We start from the raw sequence: 24,759 nt of genomic DNA, 5'->3' as shown, positions 1-24,759 counted from the left end.
TGCAGCTACTACATAGCAGCAGAGCTTGGCTCTTACACCTTTTTTCCTTTTATTATTTTTTTTAATTTTTACCACAGCCAAAGTTTCAGTCATTTCACTGACATCTAAAAATGTGGGTATTTCAGTACCTTTTTAATGTCTTGTGGTAGGCTTGTACTGGGTAGGGCCTTGCAGAGCTATGCACTAGCTGTTCTTATTTCTGCATTCCCATTTCAAGCACAAACTAGTTTTAAATCTATCAGGAGATTTAATAGTCTCTTCCTTTTTTTTTTTTTTTTTTTTTTTTTTTTTTTTTTTTAAATCCTGAGGAGTATCTAATATTCATTTAATACAAGTTGACTTTTCTATCAAGTTTTGTAAATGGATCCATATTCTGAAAGGACAAGTTTTTCTCCCTTACTTAGTTGTAACAAGGCTATTAAGAAAAGATGGAATCATTTACAATTATATACATTATCTTTCACTTTTTCTGTGCAATGTGATTTCTTTATACATTGTCTGGTGACTGTTTTACTTCCTGGGACATTGAATTCAGTTTACCTTCTAGTTTGCCACTACAGGGCAGGAAGGTGGTAGCAATGTTGTCTGTTTCACAGCCAATTTCCAGTCACTTTAAGTCAATGCTGCAGTCACATCTGAGCCAAAACCCACAGAAAGCATTCGTAGTGCTTCTCTTGCCTTCAGTGGCCTTGTCCAGATTTGATTACCTTGAATGTTCAGACCATGCCTAGAGAACACCTAAGGCTTTCTTTTTTTTTTTTTTTTCCTTCTCCATTACCTTTTGTTGCTGCTTCCTGGCTTTCTTTTTTATCTGCACTTTTTATTTCTCACTCCCCAGCTCTTCTGATATTCCTCCCCATGTCTCAAATAAGTTATTTAAACAAGGAAAAAAAAAAGAAGTGAAACCAACTTTTTTTTTTTTTTTAATTGAGGCTGACTAACCATATTAAGAAAAAATGTGGAAGCCTTGAAAGGGTAAAATATTCTTTTATCTTCAAGAGTGGTTGAACCCTCCAAAGGATAAGAACCATAACAGAAAATGTAATGCATTTTTATTTTCTGTTGCTTTTCTATATACCATGGAATGATGTGATACCCACAGATGTGTTTCTGGAAATTTGCAGCATGCAGGTAAATACTGCAGCCAAAGTAGCACCAGTAATATCAGGATTGTTGAACCAAGTACTAGTAGTTTTGCACAAGACAATGGACTAGTAAACTTGAGAAGATGCTAGAGTAAATTTTTCTGGTAGCTTAGTAATTACTGATAGATTACAGTAAGTAAAACATAATTCTGTTTCACCAGTTTTCTTCTTCCATTATCACTGCATTTTTGGTCTGTACTTTTCTTCCACTTTTTTTTCTTTTCCTTCTGTAAAACCACCATCTCTTCCAAGATTCAGGAAGGTTAGATTGACTCTGTGCCTTGAATATATGTTAAGAATAAAGGACTTTTAAAACTAACTAGTATATTTTGTACCTATATTTCACTATATTTCACTAAGTTGCATAAATACTTTCCTTAAAAATAAAATAATTAAAAAAAAAGAATAAAAACTTGTTAGGTCTATACATGTTGAGAACTACTGTAACTACTACAGCTGCATGTAGAAAATTTTGTGTTTTAAGTATTTTAATAGGTTTATAGTGCTACGCTTGTGTCTCTAGGACACTTATAAGTGCAATGATCACGTATTCCCATTTAATTTGAAGCCTCAATTCTTCCTCTTTTTCTGGCTGTTTAAAAATGCTGGTCAACATTTTGGTAGAGTCCTCTTGTGCTGCTAGCAGAGCTGAGGACCTTGCTGCTGGGACAGCAGTTCTGCCTTTGTGCTTGATCCATTCTCATGCTCTCTAATGAGTTTACCTGCAGTTTATCTGAGAGTTACCATGGCTTGTATAATAGAGCTGTGGCTTTTCTCCCCCCACCCTTTACTTTTTGAAGATGCAATATTTTTCTTCTCATTTCTCACTGAAATCTAACACTAGTGTTATCAGGCTACAGATAACTCTGAGGGCTTTTCATACCTTTGTATTGTGCCTGATTTGAAATTTTTAAGTTCTCTACTTTATTTTCACACTTTTATCCTATTACGATTGTGGCAAGATTCCTTTTTATTAGAATAATGGTCTTTTGTTTGCTTTCAACCCCATCTGTAATCACCAAAAGATCACTGGTAATATCTTAGGTAATATCTTAGGTAATATCTTAGGTAATATCTTAGGTAATATCTTAGGTAATATCTTGAACACTACCAAAGATGCAACAGTGGGATGTGAGCCTATGTAAAGAGAAATCTTCTGTAACTGTGATAGTCTTTCTCTTTTTGCTTTTTTTTTTTTTTTTCTCTTTTCCTCTGTCTCCCTTCCCCTCTCACCCCCCCCTCTCCCTTCCACTCTTCTACCTTTTCCCCTCCCCCACTCTCCATCTCCCTTCTTCCCTTCTTCCCATCCTTCCATCCTAGAAATGAAAGTGTATTTAAGGCCTACTATTGATAAGTTAGCTGAGGAGGAGGTAACATAGTATTATTAAATACTGGAGTCAGAAACAGTCCTGTCTCTAGCTTACTTAGCCAAAATTAATTAATGCATTCTTCCATTTTGTTGTCTGGGCATTATCATTACCAGGAACAACAGTTATTCATAATACCTTCATACCTCATTGTGATCAGACATAAATGTTTCCTATTTATCATTTGCCAAAAGGAAAGGAGGAAGGAAAAAACAAACAAACAACAAAAATATACTCAAAAGAGCAGTCCAAGTGTTTTTCATACGGCTTGGATCAAGCAATAAGCCCTGTGAGGTGCAAAACCATGTATAATTGCTTTGCACAGGATGTCAGTATTTTGCATGTGCTTTAGCCTTTGCCATTTATTCAGTTCTTCTCATAGACATATATAATATGTATTGGTTTTGTTTGATTCCCTGCCTAATTCTTCAAAGCTGATCTTCACGTGGACTTTGTAAGAGGCAGTTCCTTCAGAATATCTGAGACAGTGATGTTTGCTACAGTTCTCATGCCTTTTTTTTTTTTTATAATCTTTCAGCTCATCCACCATATACCATGTGCTTTAGAGTGAAATTCTACCCACATGAACCCTTGAAGATTAAAGAAGAGCTCACCAGGTATTTTTTTTTTTTGTCTGTACATTTTTAGCAAGTCCAAAATAAGACTGCTTGTTGCATAGGCTAGGGTTCTCACTGTTTATGAGAAAATGTTATAGCAGACAGACGTTTGCACTACTGATAATCTTTTTAATTTATTATGATAACTATGGAGATTTAAAAGCAGCTTGAGGGGACTTTTCCTAACATACAGGGAAGTAGTGATACTGTTGCAGAACTTCCAGGAAGTGGCAACGATCAAATTGCTGGGCAAGTTTTATACTGAGTCTTGCACATGGAAGGATTGTGGACTTTATTAAGTTTCTTTTGTTTCTAACATTTTCTTTTATTGTGTGTGCGAAATAAATTGTGAAGTTAATTCAGTAGCGACTCTATCTTTTTTTAACAGGAACATGATTTTTTTTTCTAATTGAATTTTTGAATTGAAGTGTGTGTCATTAGGACCAGGAACAATATAGTATTTCTAAAGCATGGATGGAATTTAGTAAACATGTAGAAGTGAAATGTATGCATATTTTTAAAGTATAGCTACTGTAGAGGTTAAGACTTGTTGCTTACATTGGAATTTTCCAGTGTTTTGAAAATACGCCTATGCAATAGATCAGAAGTACTTAATGAATGGGATTTTTGTCCTTCCTGTTAACCATTTTGAATATGCTGTTACTCCAGATATTTTTCAAGAAGAGCAGTGGGCAAAAATGTAGGGAAGTAACAGCTATTTTTACCTCTGCACCAGCTGTGCAGGGCTGTATGTCTGCCATACCACATTGTTAGTCAGCAGGACACACTGCTAACTAGTAAGTGTGTGTTGCAGAAGCACAGAGCAGTGGAGCACTTGTTGCCTTGAGCTTTCCCCAAGCCCTGCAAATTCTTATGCTCACAAGTCATTTTGTGAATGGAGCAATCCCACTATCCCTGGTCTTAGTGAAAGTTTCAGAAACAGCTTGTGTTCTGCTGAATGGTAAGTTTACAGTTTGTATAGAGCAGCTGGAACATGCTGTTCATATTATGGCTGTTTATCTTGGGTGAAGTACTGAAACTGTTTAGCTGAGGGAACAGGTTATAAACCAGGAAGTTTAGGGATTTTCATTATTTGTATTTGTCCTTGAATGAATGTTTTACTTTTTATGAGCTGTAGTTTAAATCTTCTAGGAAAGTGTAGAGTTTCTCATTCAAGATCCTTAATTGATTGATTTTATTTTCTTTCTTTTAACTGCTTGGATACTCTCCCAGCAGAAGTTTTATGAAAATACAAAGCACCTTGAGTTAGCTCACTGAACTGTATTGTGCTATTTTAGTATTTTAGATACATTTTAGTATCTCCTGGAACACTTCAAATTGATTTTTAAAGTCAAGCTACTGTTTGAAAATGTTTTATGGACTTTTATTAGAAGTGATAATATTAAGGTATTAGACAACCTTAAAAAGGAGAAATATTCCCTCTTTTCATATATTCACCCAGTGCACGTGACTTGTTTTTGCATTTGATCAGCTTTATAGTTTTCTAATGTTGCTATTTTTAAAGCTTTGCTTGGTGTCCAAATTTCCAAGGTCTCTTATGCAATAATAAGGTATAGGACATACTTCTGAAATTGCTAAAGCAGAAGGTCAGATTCAAGATGATGCTCTAAATTGGCTGGAGGTTTTTTTTTTTTTTTTTTTTTTTGGTGGTAAGGATTGGGGTTTTTGTTCCCCCTCCCCCCCCCCCCCTTTTTTTTTTTTTTTTTTTAGGACCTCTTTTCTATTCACGTGTTCCTTTTGATGTGTGCTTAAGATGACTGGAAAATAATAAAATTATCACCCATTGACTTAAAAGCCATCTGTACTTATGGCTTACTGTATGTATGGTCAGGTGAGTCACAGTAAAAGTGCTTTACATTTCTCATACTGTGCATGACTAAATGCATCACAAAGCTGACCTCTTCCTTCTTCAGCTGTGTAGAATCTGTTGGGTGCTTGTAGTCCCCATTTAGATGGTGAAATTAAGAGACTGTAAGACTCTACCTGCCACATTGTCATACTGTTTTGTTCAGAATATTAATTAACCCTGTCTAAATTCCACATGTATGTTATTGTTGGTGCAGTCTTTGTAAAAGCTTTATAGGAATAACTCTTTAATAAAGCATCATAGAGATATCAGATATTTTGAAAAGCTGATTTTCTTGCTATTCAATGGCAATATTTAATATAAAAATATATATTCAGTATGTGAAGCTGTGTACATGGGGTTAATTGTGTAAATTCTGTAAAAATATTATAAAATACAGAAATAGTACTATGGATTTGGACATCCCTAGCAGGAAGAAAACCAAGTATTCATCTTTATTCAGGCTACTATTGCTGCTTCATTTCTATTCTACCTTGGGTAGTCTAGACTGCAATCCTTGAGTATTGTTTTCCAGTGGGAGTTTTTTTTCAGGAAATTAAAGTGGAGAAAGACCTCGCTGAAGTCATCCCTCTGTCTGCAATATTATAGAAAAGAAACCATGAGAATCTGAAGAAGTGTGTACATAGCAGCCAGGAATGCCTTGGGCAAAGCATCAGGCCATGCACTTGCCTGTCACTGCATTTAGTTCCACTGTTCAGGATGTGTGAGAACACTGTCAGTCACATTATACCATTCCAGCTGCTTACTTTCATCTTCTCTTGTTTTAATTAATGATCACTTCTATAGCTGTACTTTTGAAATAATATCAATGCTTGCCCCTGGATATTAAAGCACTTGGAGATACAGCGTTGCTGAATCAGAAGTTCTGTGAACTCAGACACTATGGATAACTAAAGAATTCAGGACAAATTTTCATCATTTTTCTGGAGACCTAGGCTCTGTGTGGTCCTTGATCACTGTGTTCTCTAGAGTTGGGTAATGTTATAATTTCAATCCAAAAGTTAACTTCATTAGCCACAGGGAGTGTTGCCTTGAGCGGTCTTGTATCTGTAATAACAAACTGTGTGAAACCTGACCTGTCAACAAACCTGTCAACCTGTCTTACTGCACTTGAATGTTTAACTTTCTTAACTTATCCCTTTAATTTGTGTTAACATGGATTTGAATTGTCCGTCCTTGATTTTGGAAATACTGTTTCCTCAAAGGGGCAGTGAGGCCACAACTATTTGAAACCACTTTGAGGAAGACTAAAGCCACACTTTTCCTGTAAGAATCAAACTATTCAGGTAGTTTTCCCAAGTATTTTAAAAATTGTGATGAGAAAGTGGCAAGGATTTAACATATTTGGCTCAAATGAGTGGGCCTCTGAATTTAATTCAGAAGCACCGTGGGGTCAGCAGTTTACAACACAAACAGTGAATACAAAATTTTTGAATGGTTTGTGTAATATTTTAAACAGAGAGAAGCACTCAGCTGTAGTGAGAAGAGTGGAGGTCTTCTGTACTGTGGGCATCTCTGAAGGTTTGACTTCTGCCTTCTGCCTGGAGAATGTTAGTCTTTTCTGAGTGGTGCATCTGTGGCTTTCTGTCTCAGATTATCTGATAGTCTTATTGGTGTTATGAAGTCAGAGCAAAGTTCTTCAGCTTTGGAAATCAGCATTTAACTGTTTTCACTGAGCTCCCTTAATGAAAGGAATAACACCTAGCTTTAAGTAGGCGACAGCACCATAACAAGCAGGTCGGCACATCTCTCTTGTTCTCTGCCACACTTACATGTAAAATACAACTTCAGTCTCTTTTCTCATTAAATCAGCATCTGGTTTCAGCCTGTTTTCTAGTTGACACTCCACAGGGCTGGGGTAGAGACCTTGAATACATATGCATATACTTTCTTTATTGCTGCTAATTTTGCCCTTCTCCTTACTTCCTTTTATTTCATCTTTTACTGCAGTTGGTACATTGCAGTTCTTTTTTTTTCTTTGCACAGAGGATGATAAGTCTGGGTCAGGAGAGCATTTTTTTCTTTAGCCATATGTTCAGAATCACTTACAGAAAACCTAACACAATATTCCAGGGTTCACTGTAATGGTTAAAATTATTCTGGCTCAACAGGCAAAGACGTAAAGTTGCCATAAAAGGAACTACAGAGGCCATTCAAATCCACTGTATGCACAGCATCCCAACACCCTCTGTGCAAGGCACAGATGTTTTTGCTCTGTGCCTCTCTTCACTATTCTTTGATCAGAGGTCAGAGCCCTGGGAGGGTCCACAGCTGTGAAAGCATGAGATGCTGCACGTGAACAGAATAGGAACAGCTGAGGGATTATGAGCAGATGGATCCAATGACCCATCACACTCAGGCACAGATTTTTACTGCTTACTTCTTTTCAGTGTTCTTGTTTAGGCAATAAATAAATCAGTGTTTGTTCTTTTTATGTAATAAAGCAGCCCAAGGCCTCATGCCTTCTTGTCTCTAAATCCCTACGTTATACTGTGTAAGTATAATTAAAATGAGAAAATATGAAGTCATTTGAGGTCCCAAAGGAATGATGCTACAGATAATACTGTATCAACAGTAATCCGTGATTATTGTAGAAAAAATCTGAGAACTAGAAGTGGGCATGGGTGAGTAACTGGTAGAATTAACCAAAGATGGATTATTTCATCTAGCTGTCATCATGCATTTTTTTCCTAATCCATGTTTCCTAATCCAAGAAGCAGTTCTTCAATCACTAGACTGTCATAAAACAGTGTAATAGGTACTTTGGTACAAGAAAAGCAGATGAAAAGTGCTTAACTGGAAATCATATGAAATGACAAAGACGGGAGATATAAACATGGCAAATTAAAGAGCCCTGAGTGAGCTAGCCTGGTCAAGCAAGAACAAACAGTACAGCTGCATACAGGGTTTGAGTACCCTGTGCAAACAGCTGTATTCAATGCTGCTTCACACTGGAAGAGCTCATGGTTTTCCCTCCAGACTGAGGAGCTAGTTGGGGCCAGTAGTCTTCCATTAGATTGCTAAGGCTTCAGTATTGAGCCATTTAGTCTTGCAGTAAGTTCATCCTTCCAAAGATGAGCTAATATTGGGTAGAGCTGTGTTGCTGAACCCTATTCCAGATAATAATTTAGGAATACCTCTACCTCCTTTGGTGCCCTTGTCAGCTCTTCTGAAGACATGTGTTGGTAGCTATTCTGATGCTGCTGCAAGCCCACTTTGTTTTGACTTTACAGAGGTAATTAGCAGTTGTCAAGTGAGTTTATAGTTTTAATAGTATCAGATTCACAATCAAGTATAATACCATAGGACATAAAAATCAGTGAGAGTTGTTAATAAGAGTACTTAGTACCTGCAGGCTTGCATCTAGCATTCAAGGTGGCAAAGATAAATTTTTAAAAAATATAGGAGGATGTTTTGGTGAAGCTTGCGCATGTGCATGAAGGAGAGCTGAGAGGTTCATAGTACCTCTTGTGTCTCAGTGGAGAAGGCAGGAGAGCTGAGAAGATGCAGTTCTGTTTTGAAGCCTGCAGAGAACGAACTATTCCTGTGCTGTGTTGAGGCTTTTATGTATCTAGTTTTCAAAACAATGCTGCAGCCTGTCCCTTACTATTTCTTTGCCTTCTTTATTCATTATTTAATTAATTATTGTGTAGCAGTAACTTTTGTCCCATGTAGCCAATGCTATCAAGCAGCTGGCTAGTACAGCAGTGTTTCATCCTTTTTCCTTTTCCCATGGAAAGACCGTGCAGATGCTGACCAGCTCTGAAGACAGGACAAGCCAATGTATTGCTAGATCCAGGTGGCAGTCACCATTTTGACAACAGAAATGAAAGGTTAGAGATTACTGCAAAGCTGTTATTCAAGTCACATTCCCATGATGTTCCCATGCCCACCCCAGGCAGAAAATGGACTATTTCTTTCTGAGGGAATAACTTCATTTTATAATAAGCAAAATGCTGCTGGTTCATACTTCTCTGATGATTTTTACCATCCAGGAATTGCACAGGTTCAGTATGGGGTTATGGCATGCTGCTGCACTCTTTTTTTTTTTTTGAGATTTTAGCATTAGAACAACTTTCTGCAATGCATACAAAAGGCATTTGTCCTTTCTACAGATGCTTGTTAATACAAAAAACAGTCATGCAGTTACCCAAATATGGTAACAAAGTATATCCTGCTTTTTTTTTTTTTTTTTTTTTTTTTTTTAATATTTGTGGGTGGATCATACATTTGGCCTTTTCTGAGTAAGAGAAATAGATTGTTTTTTCTTGTGTTTGAACAAAGGTCATGTTTTGAAGTCACGATGTCTATGTCCATAGCTTTTGATTCTTCTTATTTGGCTTATGACTGATTAGGTGAATTATAGGGGTAACTGCTATACTAACATCACTGTGGCATACTTATTAATGTGTGTGTCTTACAAAAGTTTTGAGGGGTTTAAGCCACTGCAGTGTGAATAAAACTTCAGTGTTTTTCACTAAAGTTAAGTTTCTAGAATTGTTCTATTAGGAATTTTAACAATTTAATTCCTACCTATTCATTTCAGTATTTTTTTCTGGATCTGTTACTCTTGAATCTGTCTAATCCTTCATTTTTTGGACTTGATAGTACTATTTTGACTTGATAGACTCCTGTGGCACTTAGAAAGTACATTACACAGTAGGTAGTGGACTTTCACTGTCTTAAGCAATCCCTTGATTGCACTGACTTTCCCCAGCTCTGGTGTTGCAGGACTGGGCAAGTAGCAGTTCTTGATTCACCTTTCCCAGTGTCTTTGTGATTTTGTAAGACTCAGTCCTACTCTGTCACTATCTCTCCTTGCAAGGCAAGCTCTATTAGTTCTATCCTCTTGCTTTTTTTAGTTGTTCTCTTTATCAAGCTCAGCTGTATCCTCTGTAGGATGCAGGGGCTAGAGTCTAGGTATAAAATTTAAGATGTGGTTACATCAAGGATTTTTTTTTTTTTTTTTTTTTTTTTTTTTTTAAGATTTTAGAGACCTGTTAGTGGTAATTCCAAGGGCTAGCTGTCAATAGCATGTAGAGTGATGACTTCCTTTAGTATATAAGATAACAAAAAAATCACAAATATTTGTGAGTAGACAAGATTTTTATTTTAAAGAGAACATATTTTTTTCTGTTAATCTTGCTATCTAGGTGGCAGTGTAAAGCAAAGAACAGATGTTCTCTTAGTTGTAGTATTAGGTACTGGCATGTAGCAATTAGTGCTTAGGTTAGATTCATAGACCTTGGCAGGAAACTAGAGCTCCTGCAGTGTAACTGATTCTGTCAACTGTAGAATCTGTAACTGTAAAATTAGTGTCCAGAAGAATGTTCATAAAGAGATCATAAATTCTTTTGGGAGATGAGGGCACCTAATCCACAAATACTGTAAACATGGGCATTTGCACTCTGCTGCTCTGCACCTGAGTATGCACTGTAGCATGGGAAAGAGCAGTACAGTCAAAGCCAGACACCATGCTGAGATAACAACTTTTTGAAACATTGCTGGATCTCTTAAGACAACTGTGTATGTTGGCTGGAAAGATTGTGGGAACTCTGGGAGAAATGCCTGCTACTGGAATAAAATGAGTGTAGTGACTTGAGCACAAGAAAAAAAAAACATAAAAACACCACTGTGTGGACTAACCACAGATTTTGATTATGGGAAAGCTTTATTTCCTCATTGAACAACTTAAAATAGGTCAAAATAGGCAGTTAAACAATTAGAAACATTGTTTCTGTGGGTCACAAATACTGCCTGAAAACAAGAACTGATATTGCTGACCCTCCACCTGCTGAAAGGACTTGGCTAACTTAGAGTTGAGTCATCTGTATTGTAAACAGATAACAGATGGAAATGGGGTTATTTAGTGTTAGACAACTGTGAATGTAAATGCTAGAAGCATACGTTTGCTGCCTTGTTGCTAAGCCAGAGTACTTAGACAGGGCTGTAAATCAGGCTATAAAGTTGTGCTAGGGCTTAGAAGAAACACAGCAGTGGTGGAAGGGCACAAAAAGCAGTAAACCAGATCTGAATCTATTGCTTATTTCTGTTAAGCATAGGCAAGTTTAAGTACATACATAAACCTTATTGAAGTCAGTAATCAGGTGCACATTCATAGGTATTTTGACGATCTAGGACATAAATTACTTTAGGAGGATTATAGGAAGTGTCTGAGGTGGAAACAACCTGTTGCAAAGCTTACAACTTCAGTGTTCAGTCCCAAATGCATACATCTCTTTCATTTGAGAGAACTCCATAACGTCTAGGTTTTGTTCCAAGCTGCCCTAGTTGCTTTGCCTGAAGAAGATGAATGGTATCCCATGTAGCTTGGTGTGTGGGTGATCTCTGAAAAAAAGGCATTTAAACTCCGATTCTGGTTTGCTTGGCTATTCTTCTACCCTCCTTGTAAGTTCAAATGTTTCCCTTGTGTCCCAGCCAACAATTTCTCCAGGATCCACTGGGAACAGTGCTCTGTGCCTCTTTTTCCCTCTTAACTGCTGCCTTCTGTCTTAGAAATGGCTTTTTTTTCCAGAACTGAAGTAATTCTCTGTAAGTACAATTTAGGACTGTTTGAACAAGGATTTTAAAGACGTCAGAAAGGCCAAACATAGTTTTCTCTACCTGGATTTCAATGTTCAAATGCAGGCAGCAAATCAATAGCACAGGAAGTTAGTGACAGAAAGAATATATTTTAGTATTCTTATTTCAAGAATTATAAATGTAATAGGAAGGTATGTGAACAATTCAACATATCCCACCCCCAAAACAATTGTGAAACTTTGCAAAACCAGCCCCCTTTTATTTATGAGAAGAAAATAAACAGATCTTTCTCAGACTAGCAAGCACTAGGAAATATACATTTTAAAGAAAAATGAATAACATCTATGGCTCACTTTTGTGACAGAAGCTGGCTGCATGATGGCTTGAGTTCACCTGAGTTATTTCAGGGCTACCATTGGAAAGAAATCAGCTGTGAGGCAGATGTTATTTTCTGTAAAGTTACATCTTATGTGCTGGTTTGGTTGTATGTCCTCTGCTTACTCTTATGTATTTGCTGTTAACATACCTCTCAGTAAAAATTGAATATATGCTTCTGTTTTGACAATTTTTACAGGTAGAAAATATACCTTAGTTTGTTATATACCTTAGTGAGACAAAACAAGACAAGGAGAAAGGTGTTATATTAAACTTACAGGGAATAAAAAAAAAGTCATAATGGAAAGTTTCAGCAACTTTTTAATTCTGATTTTTTTTTGTAGTTGTTGTTTTGAATAGCTTACAAAAATGGTGATTTATTTGGGAGTGATGAATAATAACACCTTTTTATTAGTTCCATGTAACTGACAACAATGCATATATTGAAAATTTAGATTGAAGTAGTAAGGATTACTTTTTATAGTAATGAAGCTAACTTTTGAGAGGTATATTTTTGATAAACTTTAGTACTTCAACATTGTGGACAGGCCTAAGCAAAAAATAATATAATAGCTGTATTTATTCCTATTTGATATACATGGGGAGAAAATTAAAAAAGAAAAAAAAAAAAAAAAGCATTTCTTATTTAAGATTGGCTCTCAGATCTAAATCTATTGAGACTATTCTGGATGCAGAAATGTTACAACGATATTGAGAATCTTTGATCCTGGCCAGCAACAAACTATTTTCTTAGAAATGCCACAAGTATGCATACTCCCACCCAAACACCCATGTTCATCTATATAGAATTTCAGTGGAATGCACAGAAATGTGTTTTTTGGTGTCATTCTGTGGGGTTTCTGTTGGTGCTGCTATTGTCTTTGATTCTAAGTGCCACTAATATCATAGTGACCCATCACAAACTCTTGTATTTAGTACTGTCCCTCTGTATTAAAAAAAAAAAAGGTTTTGAATTCTGTTAAATTCATATATGTGTGTTTTGGGGCTTATCGTCATAAAATAACACTCTATTTGAGGGAGAGGGAATCTCAGTTCAGGAATCTAACTTATGATTTATTGCTTTGCATTAAAGGGAGGGTTGGGGAGGGAGAGACAGAGAGACTAACTTTTGAATAGGTGCTTAGAGTCAGTTTGAGTCAGCTTTTTCCATTCTCTGTGGGCTGTGAAGATAATGGCCTGTAATAGATGGCCCAGATTTGGCAGTATGGTGCACAGTCTTATTGCACAGGAATGAATTTCTTTTAAAGCTTATTTTTTCTTCTTATAAATAGCCATATACTCATAGAATGGTAACAGTTCATAGTGCTTGTTCTCATCCATACAGCCAGAGAGTTGCACCTGGTGTCATTCTGTGGGGTTTCTGTTGGTGCTGCTATTGCTCTGAGACATCAGATTCATAGTTCTCATCTCAGCCAGTTATCTGTACATCAGTCTGGGAGAAGTGGGCTAATATCTTTCTCCACAGTCATGTTTACTTTCAAATCTCTTTATAGTAGTTTTCAAACTCAGAAGCAATCAATGTGCAGCATCTTAGGAGAACTGTTGACCTGACAGCTTTGCCAGCAAGATGTGCTGTGAAACCTTGGGATGCTCCTTTCATAGGTTGCTTTTTCAGCATTTTTTAAAAGGCAAAATGCAGTTTGTCCTCAACCTAATGGTCATTCTTCAGAGAACTGCAACCTAGTCTATCACCCTGGCAAAACTTAGCAGAGGTTTTAGGACTGGGGAGTGCTCATTTGTTTGAGTTCTGTGTGGTATCTGCATGAATATACTTTTTCAGTAGGCTGTCATAGAATCATTCAGGTTGGAAAACACCTCTAAGGTCACCTAGTCCAACCTTTAACCAGTACTGAAGTCTACCACTAAACCATGCTACAATGTTCTACACCTGCACTTTTCTTGAAGATCTCCAGAGATGGTAACTCAACCACTTACTTGGGCAGCCTATTCCAATGCCACACAACTCTTTCAAGAAATAAATTTCTCCTAATATCCAAGCTAATCCTCCTCTGGTGTAACTTAAGGCCATTTCCCCTTGTCTTATCACGTGGTGCCCAGGATAATACAACCTCTTTTAAGGTAATTGTAAAGTACAATAAGGTCTCCCCTGAGCCTTCTTTACCTGAAGCTACACAACTCCAGCTCCCTTAGCCACTCCTTATAAGACTTGTTCTTTAGACCCTTCACCAGCTTTGTTGCCCTTCTTTGGTGTGGTGTCATTGGAGACTAGGAATTTTTGCTGCTTCTCACTGTGGCCTTTAGTTCATCCCAGCGCAAATAAATTATTTTCTGGGAACTACACACACAGTAGCAGTACTAAATTATGGAAGTGAAATAAAGATGCGTTGCTGGCTGCTAATTGCAGGAAAAAAAAGCAGGTGTTTCCAGAAAAAAAAAAAAAAAAAAAAGGCCTTGAAGACTAAGATAGTAAGATTCCTGTAGGAGTTTGTAATACTGTAATACAGTGAAGGGATGCTTTCACACTGAGAACAAGTTGCTTTTCTTTGTGGTACAAACTTGAAATGACACAAACTTCCATGTCATTTAGTAACAGTCTAAAGAAAGGAGGCAAACTTCACTTGTCCTTCAGATAATACTTCTGGTCTTGCTCAAATCTGCAACTCACTTTACACTTCAGATAAGCTACTTGGTACAGAAATTTATGGTACACACAGAACAAAACAACTTGGGCAAAATATGTCTGACATCAGCGTTATTGGTAAAGTACATTTTTATTGGCTACACTGTAGCTCAAGGTTGGACAGGACTCCCCGCATCAGGGAACATGTTGCAAGATTTACTGGAGCTGCTGAATCTGCTAAAACCCTCATGTTAGTTGACTTTATCAGGCTAAAGCAGTGCTCAAATGATGTCTCCTTGATGGGCAAGGCTGCTCTGTGGCCCAGCTGTACGCAGCAAGGTGGCTGGGAAAAGAGCTGTGGGTGCCTGACTGGGCCTCGTGCCAGACCGTGTCTGCTGTCCGGGCCTGCAGCACTGCTCTACAGGGTGGAAAGCAGAGGAGAAAGTGATGGCCTCCTGGCTCTTCCTTTCCCCTTGGTATTGTGGCAGGAGGCAGATGGCAGCAGGAATGAGCCATTTCTTGTCTTTTCATCAGTTCTGCTCTGTGAGGAAAAGCTCAGAGAGGAAGGGAGCTGCTAGCTCCCTTCCTGGGCCCCACAGTGCTGCTGGGCCCAGGGAGTCTCTGCTGCCTCAAAATTTCACCTAGGGTTAAATAAAGACAGAGAAATAAATTGTTCCCACAGTGGTCACTATGCTATTTTGTCTACAGCGAGAGAGAAAGATTTTTTTCTTCTGTAAAACCATATTTAAGGAGAGAGGGTATGCTCAAGAAAAATAGAATTACTATAATTTATTTCACATTATTAATGAGCATTGTAATAGCTGTATGTTTCTAATCAAATACTCTCCATACTATCTCTTAGTGGGTTTTAGTTACTTCTGCTTCTATTGCTTCATTTTTCAAGAGAAAAGTCTTGTCTACAATATTTTTTTTCCCCTTATGATTGCACATTACCATTTTCATGCCATTTAAGATGGCAAAAGAAAGATTCAGAATAGTTGAACAAATTGTTTCAGTTAAGTCTGTTAAGGAAAGATGCCACAAATTCCTTTCTTATTTTAATAATATTTCAGATACCTCTTATACCTACAAATAAAAAGGGACATATTCCATGGCCGTTTGCTGTGTTCTTTTTCTGATGCTGCCTACCTGGGTGCCTGTATTGTCCAAGGTAAGTAAAAGGAGCAGGTTTGTGAGAAATAATTCATAACTCTTAGAAGTGATCAGAATAAAGAGAAATGCAAAACTGGTGTGGGGATATAATGAACAATAATTGTTTTTAGTAGTACTGTTTCCCTACGTTGATAGGCAGTCTAAGGTTTTTAAATAATTTGGCTATTTAGTCAACTTAAAACAAACTGGAACTTAAACAAGCAAAAAAAAAAAGCAAATAAATACCCCCCCCCCCCCCAACTTGTTGTCTTAACATTTAATTGAAAAAATGTGGCATAAGTGTTAGATTCCAGTTAAAAAGAAAACAAAATTATATTCTTTCACTGTCCTGAATGTAAATATATATTCCAATTGAACTAAGTGGTAAAAAGTTCTGTTCAGTGACATTTCTTGTGGTAACGATAACCTGTATGATGGTGAAATCCCTCACAAAAGTGGTAGACACAATTTGAGGATATAGACCTTTTTTCTCTTCTTCTTTCCCCCACCATTTCCTGAAGGCAAAATTGAGATAAGTATATTTATTACATTCAGGATGATATGCGTTCAGGAAAATAGTTAGCTAGATGTCCTATTAGGCACTTCATATGTGTGCAAGTCCCCTTTTTTCTGCCTTCAGATGAATGAAGCTCTTAAAACATTATAAGGTTTGCTTATCCAAAACAAGATCAAGTCTAGACCTTATTAAAAGAGGCTTATCTAAAAAAAAAAAAAAAAAAAAAAAGAGAGAGAGAGAGACACCAAATGCCTCATTTGAGTATCTAACGGATCATCTCTTAGAAGAGGAACAAGATACTCTGGGATATCTTTAAGTAATGGTACAGACTGTGTTTCTCTGCTGGAACTGAATTAAACCAGTCTGTGTCAGTGGGGATAAATTGCTGTAGAAAAGAGGATAGTCTGGAGTACATAATTTTAGTTCTGCCTGGTACCAGAATGATGAGTAGTGAAAGGGGGAAGGTTTCTTATGTTTGCTTTATAGACTGTGTTTTTGCCAAAACAGATATTTTAAGATTGCTAATTATTTCTGCAATTAATAAAACATGAAATTTGCTTGAAACTCACCGATTGAAGTTTCAGTTAACTACCAGTTCTTCAAAGTAGCATTTCTTCAGAGCTGCTGCATTCTTACTGACCCTGAATTACACTGTTTACTCTATATTTTTTTTCTTATTAACTAACATTGCAATTGATTTTTTTTCCATTCTGTTTTGTATTTTGGATCTATTTAGCTGAGCTTGGTGATTATGATCCTGATGAACACCCAGAGAATTACATCAGTGACTTCAAGATTTTTCCCAAGCAGTCACAAAAGCTTGAGAAGAAAATAGCTGAAATACATAAAAACGAGTGCAGGTAAATAAGAATGCTGCTTAGTAAATTCAGCTAAGGATTACTTTTATCTGTTTCTGCACAGCATGTATTAACTTAGGAAGGTTTGTTCCTTTGATTATAACTTGTGCTCTAGCAACGTGCTGTCCAAGATGCTGTATTTGAAAATTCAGTTTCAGCTTAGTGGTTTTTCTTTTCTGGTTAACCTTCATCGATCACAGCTGATTCCTACATGTGTGCTGGTAAATTAGACTGTATTTGTTTGAAATGTAGGTCTGGTTAGTGTGAATATCTCATGAGTGCTGCTGAAGTAGATTAATGGAGTGAGATCTTTCAGTTAGGGATCACAGTTATGTAGAAGACTGTTTTGCTGTGAAATTTCTTTATGTAATGCAACTACAGAATTCTTGGAAGATACTGAAACTGTAATTCAGTCATATCACAATTTGTTAAGAGTGGTGAATTGTACAGAAATGTGTTTAGATAAATCCTTTGGGAGACAAAGGAGATGAAAATCAAAACTATACGCGTTCTTTTTCTGAACCTATGCTTACAATCAAGTTACAAAAAGGAATGGATAGAGACAGATTAATTGCTCTTCAGCTTTCAAAGTTGAATGTATCCCTAAATATCGTTTTTCAGAAGAGAAGCACCAGTGCTTTGTGCAACTCTACCACCTTCAGGATTGTCAACGAATAGCATGCACAGTAGCAGAAAGAATTTTGATACCCCAGTCATTTTGCTTAGTAGAGGATGGTCCTTGGAGAACCAGGAGAGGAATAGAATATGAAGAAAATCAAATAAAAGCAGAAAGTTATTACATAAAGTATAAGTTTTTTGGTTTTTGTTTTTAATTCAAAGATTATGAGGCTCTTTGCACTTCCTTAAAACACCTATGTATTGTTTTCATATTGCTAAATATGCAAATGCTTTACTTACGTGAATATTACTTATACAAAAATAGGATTGTGAGTCACCAAAATCTCTTAAAAAACAAATAGAAAATTTCAGAGGAGTTAAAGTACAAAGCATGGCTTTTCAGAAGTCTATTATGTAAGTTGTTCGAGCATAAACGCAAATATGTAGACAGCAATTGTGTTAGTGTTAATGTCCCCCCTTTTTTCTTCCCCAAATTTGTGTTTTGCTTATATTTCACAGAATCATAGAATATTCCGAGTTGGAAGGGACCCATAAAGATCATCAAGTCCAACTCCTGGGTCTACCCAAAAGTTTAGACCATGTGACTAAGTGCACAGTCCAATCACTTTTTAAATACAGACAAGCTTGGTGCAGTGACTACATCCCCGGGGAGCCTGTTCCAGTGTGCAAACACCCTCTTGGTGAAGAACCTCTTCACTGAGCCTAACTTCCAGCCTAACTGTCCAGCCTTATCTTCCCCTGCCTCAACTTAACACCATTCCCGCAGCTCCTATCACTGGTGATTACGGGGAATCACCAGTGATTCTGGTGATTACTGGTGATTACCTGTTTCTCCACTCTTCCTCGCAAGGAAGTTGTAGACCGTGATGAGGTTCCCCCTCATCCTCCTCTTCTCCAGGCTGAACAAGCCCAGTGACTTCAGCTACTTCACATATGCCTTCCCCTCTAGGCCCTTCACCATCTTCGTCACCCTACTCTGGACACTCTCCAACAGTTTTACCATCCTTTTTGTACTGTGGTGCCCAGAACTGTCCACAGTACTCGAGGTAAAGCTGGACCAGCTTAGAGTAGAGTGGGATACCTCCCTCCACCAACTAGCAATGCTGTGCTAGAATTTCTGAATTTCTTTCAGCAAATTTACTGAATTTCAGTAATTTACTGAATTTCTTTCAATAAAACAATGTTTTAAGTGGTAAAACTATGGCTAATATTTTTAATGTGGTCCAGGCTGAACTTTTTACAGATCCAGAGAAACACTGTTTATAAAAAAAGCCAAACAACTCTTACTGTAAGTACTGTTCCATACATTGACTGCAGATTTCCAAAGGCTAAATTCAACCTTTAGAAAACAAGATCTTTCATCAATTAAGCTATGGTGAAATTCTAAAGATTTTGATCATTTCAGTTTTGCAAGAACAGACTAATCCTTTATTTAAAGTTAGGAGAGGGTAAGGAAGGCTTGTTAGAGGAAGCCATTTTTTCTTTTCTATTTGTTTTGTTTTTAATAGCCCTGGAAGGAGAGGTATTTTTTTCAGTTGTATTTTTCCCTTGAGCATAATTTGCCCATCCATTGTGAATTTAATCGGCTAGCTTCTCTATTTTGAATAATCAGGTGTATTTTTAAACTCATTTTTAAATCAGCTTTCCTGATTAGTGTAGCATCCCTAAACCTGTGACAACGCATTTTACAAGCCTTTGCACAGCCTCCTCTGGGATTCTGCTGGTGTCCATTCCTGGCCCTTCATTCCTCTCACCACTGCCTGATCAGCAAGTGAGGATGTCCTCTGATTTTTTTTAGTATTCTTGGTAATGGAATTTTCAAGCAGATTGTATCAGGTCCCTTTTCTTTGCCTGCAAATCTGCTGATTCCTTCAGAGCTCCAGGAAGTGTCTGAGGCAGAACTCTAATTTATAGCAGAGCTCTCCTCCTATATCACATTTCCATGCCTGTGTTGCTAATTCTCTGTTCTAGGTTTTCAACAAATTTGTTGAAAACTATTAATGTTAGACTCTGTGGCTCATATCTCTTTTGAGTCCCTGTGAAGTGTTTTCTTCCCTCTCCCTTCTTCCCCCCTCCTTTATTTTTTTTTTCCTTATATCAAAACACAGTGTTTACATGTTTGCCTGTTTGCAAAGACAGCTTGAGAGCTGTCTGCATAGCTACTTTCTGGTCCCGGCAGTTTGCTGCTTTAGCCCTGTCTTTCTGTAATTGATCACCCTATTACTTTTTTTTACATCCAACATTTAGTTGTCGCATAAAAGTTTTACCTTTTCCTGGGTATTTAATTCCTTGGATATCTATTCTAGGAGTACAAATGAATAAAACATACCTGTCATATAATGAACTGTATACAGAAAAGTCCAGTGCTAAATGATCAGATTCCAGTATCTAAATGGAAAAGATGATTAGAAAAACCACTGAGCTTGCAAGCTTCTATTTCTTATTGATCAGCACATGTGTTTCACTGCATTCAGCAAGCAGAATTTTTCTGATAAGTATTAATATTTTTGCTTCTCAGTGAGTATTGTTAAAATGCTGATAACGGTTCCCAGGCCTTTTTTTTTTTAAAAAAAAAAAAAAGACATTTGAGTCACATGTTAGCTACTATGATAGCAGAAGAGACTGAGAGCCATTTTAGTCTAACTGTCCTTTGGCTAAATTCAAAAGAGTTAATTCTGAGTATCAGCACTGCAGGTGAATCTGTTTTTTCATTTTCTTCACATATGTAAATAGGTAAAGATCACAGCATCTGTTCCTTGCAGCAGGTTCCTGTGTAATCAAAGCCATATGGCTTGGAAGAGGACAGTTCTTGACTTAATCCTGTCAGCATTGTCATCCTCAGAGACTATTAACAGGGAACATCTTCAGTTTTACAGCATGATGGAAGAATTTGCCTTCTGAAAGACACAAGAACAGTAAGGGGAATGTCTGGGAAGCAGTGATAGGGTATTCTTGACAGTTGCTGATGACTTAGTGACTCCCTTTGTGTCATTCAGAAGTCTTGTTCTTACTAGTAGAAACAGATGTAAGACATGGTGCTCCTATTTCTCATTCTGATTGCCTGTGAAAACATCACTGGATTTTAGCAAAATGTAACCTTTCCTATGACCTTCTTCTGCATCTGATTACAAAAATTATAAATGTGACAGACAGACGAACGTATGACAGCTTCATTGTGCTGTGATTAATTGTCTTGTGGATTTTGATTAGTTACTCTTCCCTCATTGTGAAAGGAAGAGGTACAGGAATAACCTAATTGAACCTTACCAGTGATTGGGCAACACACTTGCTGTGATTTCATATTCTCATTTTCCTGTCATTCCAAGAAGGACCTCTTTTGAAAGATGGCATACTGCTGAGAGAAGGAGAGGTAATGGTCTTACAACTTCACACCTTAGATTGTGTGAGGATGCATTAGGAATTAACATGACTCGAGGCTTGTTCTTAAATGAATTCAAAGTTGATTTGAATGTTACGTGTATGGGTATGAATATAACAGAGCATAGCTATTGAACTCATAGCTACTTGCATTTCTGTTTACCCATCACTCTTAACAGACTGGAAGAGATTTGGGCCATAAAAATCTAGATATTCTGTGAGTATATTCTGGTATACTTTCTTCTTCAAGTGAAATGAATGATAACGTACATCCTCAGTTTGTTAATTTTCATGTCCCTTATCTCTTTCATTTAGACAAGTGCAAGTATTCATAAGGCTGCATTGTAAATAACGTCAGTGAAAACAACCACGGTTAAAAATTACTTTTAGTTTTTGCTTGACTTCTGAGGAAATGTGCACATCATATGTGCAAATCACATGTGCAGTTCTCAAATGTTTTGGCGCTATCAAATATATTAAATGTACGCTACTGTGCTCATTGTACATAGATGTAGCTTATTTTTATTTCTGGTCACCACTTTAACAAAAGTATATTGAAGAATACTGTATAGATTTGGAGGAGCAAGGGAGGGAACAAAACCACAAAAAAGCTAACCCATCAAGTGAGGTTAGGTAGAATCATGAAATCCTGATAGCGAGGGAAGATAAGTGAAAGGTTATTTCATCAAGTGCAAGCACAAGGACTACTAAGATTACTGTTTTTTTTTTTTTTGTTTTTGTTTTTTCCTTTTTTTGGTATGAGATCACTCAGGTGACCTTTTTTTTTTTTTTTTTTTTTTTTTTTTTTTTTTTTTTCCCCACCCTCTTTTTATTTGGAAGACATGCAATGAAAGTACTTGGTTGAAACTAAAGATTTTTTTTTTTATATCCTACTTGAAAACTAATGATTCATTTTTTCCAATTTCTGATATGAAATATAAACCATGTAATTTATATGAGTGTATTATATAAACAGTCATTAATTTATCTGAAAGCCCTAAGTAAACATTAACTTTGCCCATCAAATTATGGAATTACATGACCAATTCAAATGTGTGTTTCTCAGGCTGATTTTATAGGTAATGATAAAGCAATTTAACATTGCTCTGGGTGGCTGGTGTGGATACAGGCTCAAGGGAATTGAGTTCTGTTGATTGGCTGTTCTCTCTGTTGTATATATCAAATACTCCAGATTTTGAAAAAGTTGAATGTGGGAGAAAGTCTTTTGGGAGAAGGGAAAGTTTCCTCTGAGGGTGTGAAATCACTGCCATGTTCTGTTATTAATTATCTGAACAGAAAATTAAACTTCCAAGCTAAAGTGTGGCATTTTGTTGAAAACCAGAGTAGTTTGTCTTTGATCCAACTTAAATGAGCAGTGTTGTTTAAATCTAATTTGAAAGGCATATGATATCTACATATTCTACACTGTAACTATGCAATGGTGATTTGAGCCTTTTTAGCTTGACCCCACCACTCTAACTCCTTATTCCCTTCACCACACCATCAGATACTACAGGTGCTCACATTCTGGTGTCAACAGGAGTACAGGATTTCCCAGTCATCTGTGATGATGTGGTTTTCCATCTCTTCTGGGAGCTGTCAGTGGAGCCACTGGCAAGCATAACTACAAACGTTACTATCATGAATATATTCTGAAAGCCTATCCTGGAAGGCTTGGCAAGGGTTTCTAGAAAGTGTTTCCCTTTGTGGTTGTTAATATTATTTGATCCAAGATTAAAGCAACTTCTTGCATGCTATTCAGTGCATTAAAAAATGATAAAACGGAATTCCCATTTAGTAAGTCTGAAATAAGCTGGATCTTGTATACCATTTAAGAGCTTCTTACAATTAAACGTATGTATTATCTGCTTTTATGCATTTAGAGCTAGCACCACACTCATCTACACTTTTAGCTTCTTATACCACCCTAATCACATTGGTATCCAGTGGTCTCATACTCTGGAAGGGAATTCAATCAGAATGACATACATTATGCTCTAAAACCTGCAAGTCATGCCACAGGAGGCAGAAGCCAGTTGGCTGGGGACCTAGCATCTGTTGCCATTCACATGGAGAGGGAGGAGTTTGCAAAAGAGCACCTGTTGAGCTACAGCACCAACAGGTGACTTCCAGGCTTGAGGAGCCAAAGCCTTTGTAGTTCTCATCTATACAAAGTACACCAAGGACTTTGCAGAGGTGAGGAGGAGAATGTGTTTATGGAGTTTACACCTACATTGCAACCCTGGGCCATGCTGAATGTCTTCTTCATTTCAGAATTGATAGTCTGTGCTGGCTTATTTTTTGTTTCCTAGTGTAGGCATTTATATTTATCCATCAGGCTGTAAGTTGTCACATACCACCCCAAAATTGTCTAATTCTTTCTAATTTAACAATCTGGTATTAACATGCTATTGTGTTTGCTTTAATGGGTGGAAAAAGTTGTTCTTGTTGTGCTATATTTTCCTGTTGTATTCTGCCATTCCATAATTCTTCTTAGCAATAGTAATTTGATTGAATTAGAGAGATGGCTACAGTGTGTATTGATTAGAAGTTGTGAATAACATGTTTCCTTCACCACCTGGCCCTTTCCCCGATTGTTGTGTGTGCTGCATTCCTCTAAGCTTTGTTCTTCAGAAACATTTTTTTTTTCTTACCACAAATTGTTTAAAACCAAATAAAATTAACCAAGCAGTATCTATAATTCTGGATGCACTTCATGGAAAATAATAGGGGTGAGATGCTGTTTCTTGGGGTTGGCCTTTTGAGTGGCATAGAGAGCATTTCCAGCAGACTTCCGTCATACAGTAACTTTACCTGAACAAGAATTTTATGGAAGGTGCAGTTACAGAAGTAATGTACGGGAAGGTAACTTCACAGACTAAACAGATGGCTTTTGCTTCCCTCCTCTTGTTTGCTACAATGAAAAACTAAAAAGAAAAAGAATCAATACATGTGATTTTTCTTTTAATGAGAGTTCCAAGAAGAATTCAGTAGAAGGGATAATTTACTTTAATTGAAAAATTTTACTTTTTTTTTTTTTTAATTGTTTTAACATTGATTTTTTTTTGTGTGTGTATGTATTTGAGTGTGTATTTCTTTTTCTTCTTCTTTTATTTTTTATTTTTTTTAATTTTTCTTTCCTCCTGGAAGTAGCCATCATAATTGCAATCAACTAATGTAGTTGTTTTCTTTACCAAGCTAGTTCTTGTCAGTTTCATGGTGAGGTTTTGTTTCAGGTCCTGTGTATTTAGCATACTTCTGAATTCAAGTCTATATGAATTTTCATAATGTAGGGATTTCTTTGTCAGCTGACATCTCCCTTAATGTAGAGATTTCTTCATCAGCATCTGCCTTTCTCCTTCTTCCCCACCACTTATTCATCTGGGAGAAAGCTCTAGGGGTTAGGTATATCTGAAACTACCAGGATGAATCTACAGTGTTATTAGCAGCACATCTCTGTAGATGTCTCTGTATCATGGGAATAGGTTTTAATTTAATTATAAATAAAAAAAGATTGTATCTGTTCTACAAATTTGTGAGGTTGAATAGCTTAAAGGTCTTTGTGTCACTGCATCAGCTGTTGAAGTTGAAATACAAATAAATACCTAAACACAAACTTTGGAGATACTGCCTCAGCCTGATGTTTGAAGCCACAAAAATAATTAGAAATGTTGTGACA

At 36.9% G+C, this 24,759-nt stretch overlaps 1 protein-coding gene across 1 annotated transcript in view; it reads left to right on the top strand.

The window, feature by feature from the left end:
* Positions 1–24,759, top strand: part of FRMD3 (FERM domain containing 3) — a gene marked incomplete at its 5' end in the record, with an annotated part of 154,455 nt that overhangs the window by 86,205 nt on the left and 43,491 nt on the right. Inside the window, 3 exons of the mRNA XM_084305718.1 lie at positions 3,051–3,129; positions 15,611–15,708; positions 16,943–17,066. Coding sequence (XP_084161844.1) covers positions 3,051–3,129; positions 15,611–15,708; positions 16,943–17,066 — 301 coding nt within the window. The remainder of the gene's footprint in view (positions 1–3,050; positions 3,130–15,610; positions 15,709–16,942; positions 17,067–24,759) is intronic.

The sequence above is a fragment of the Netta rufina genome (assembly GCF_964035555.1).
Source record: "Netta rufina genome assembly, chromosome: Z".
Classification (NCBI taxonomy): domain Eukaryota; kingdom Metazoa; phylum Chordata; class Aves; order Anseriformes; family Anatidae; genus Netta; species Netta rufina.
This window is presented reverse-complemented; position numbering and strand designations above follow the sequence as displayed.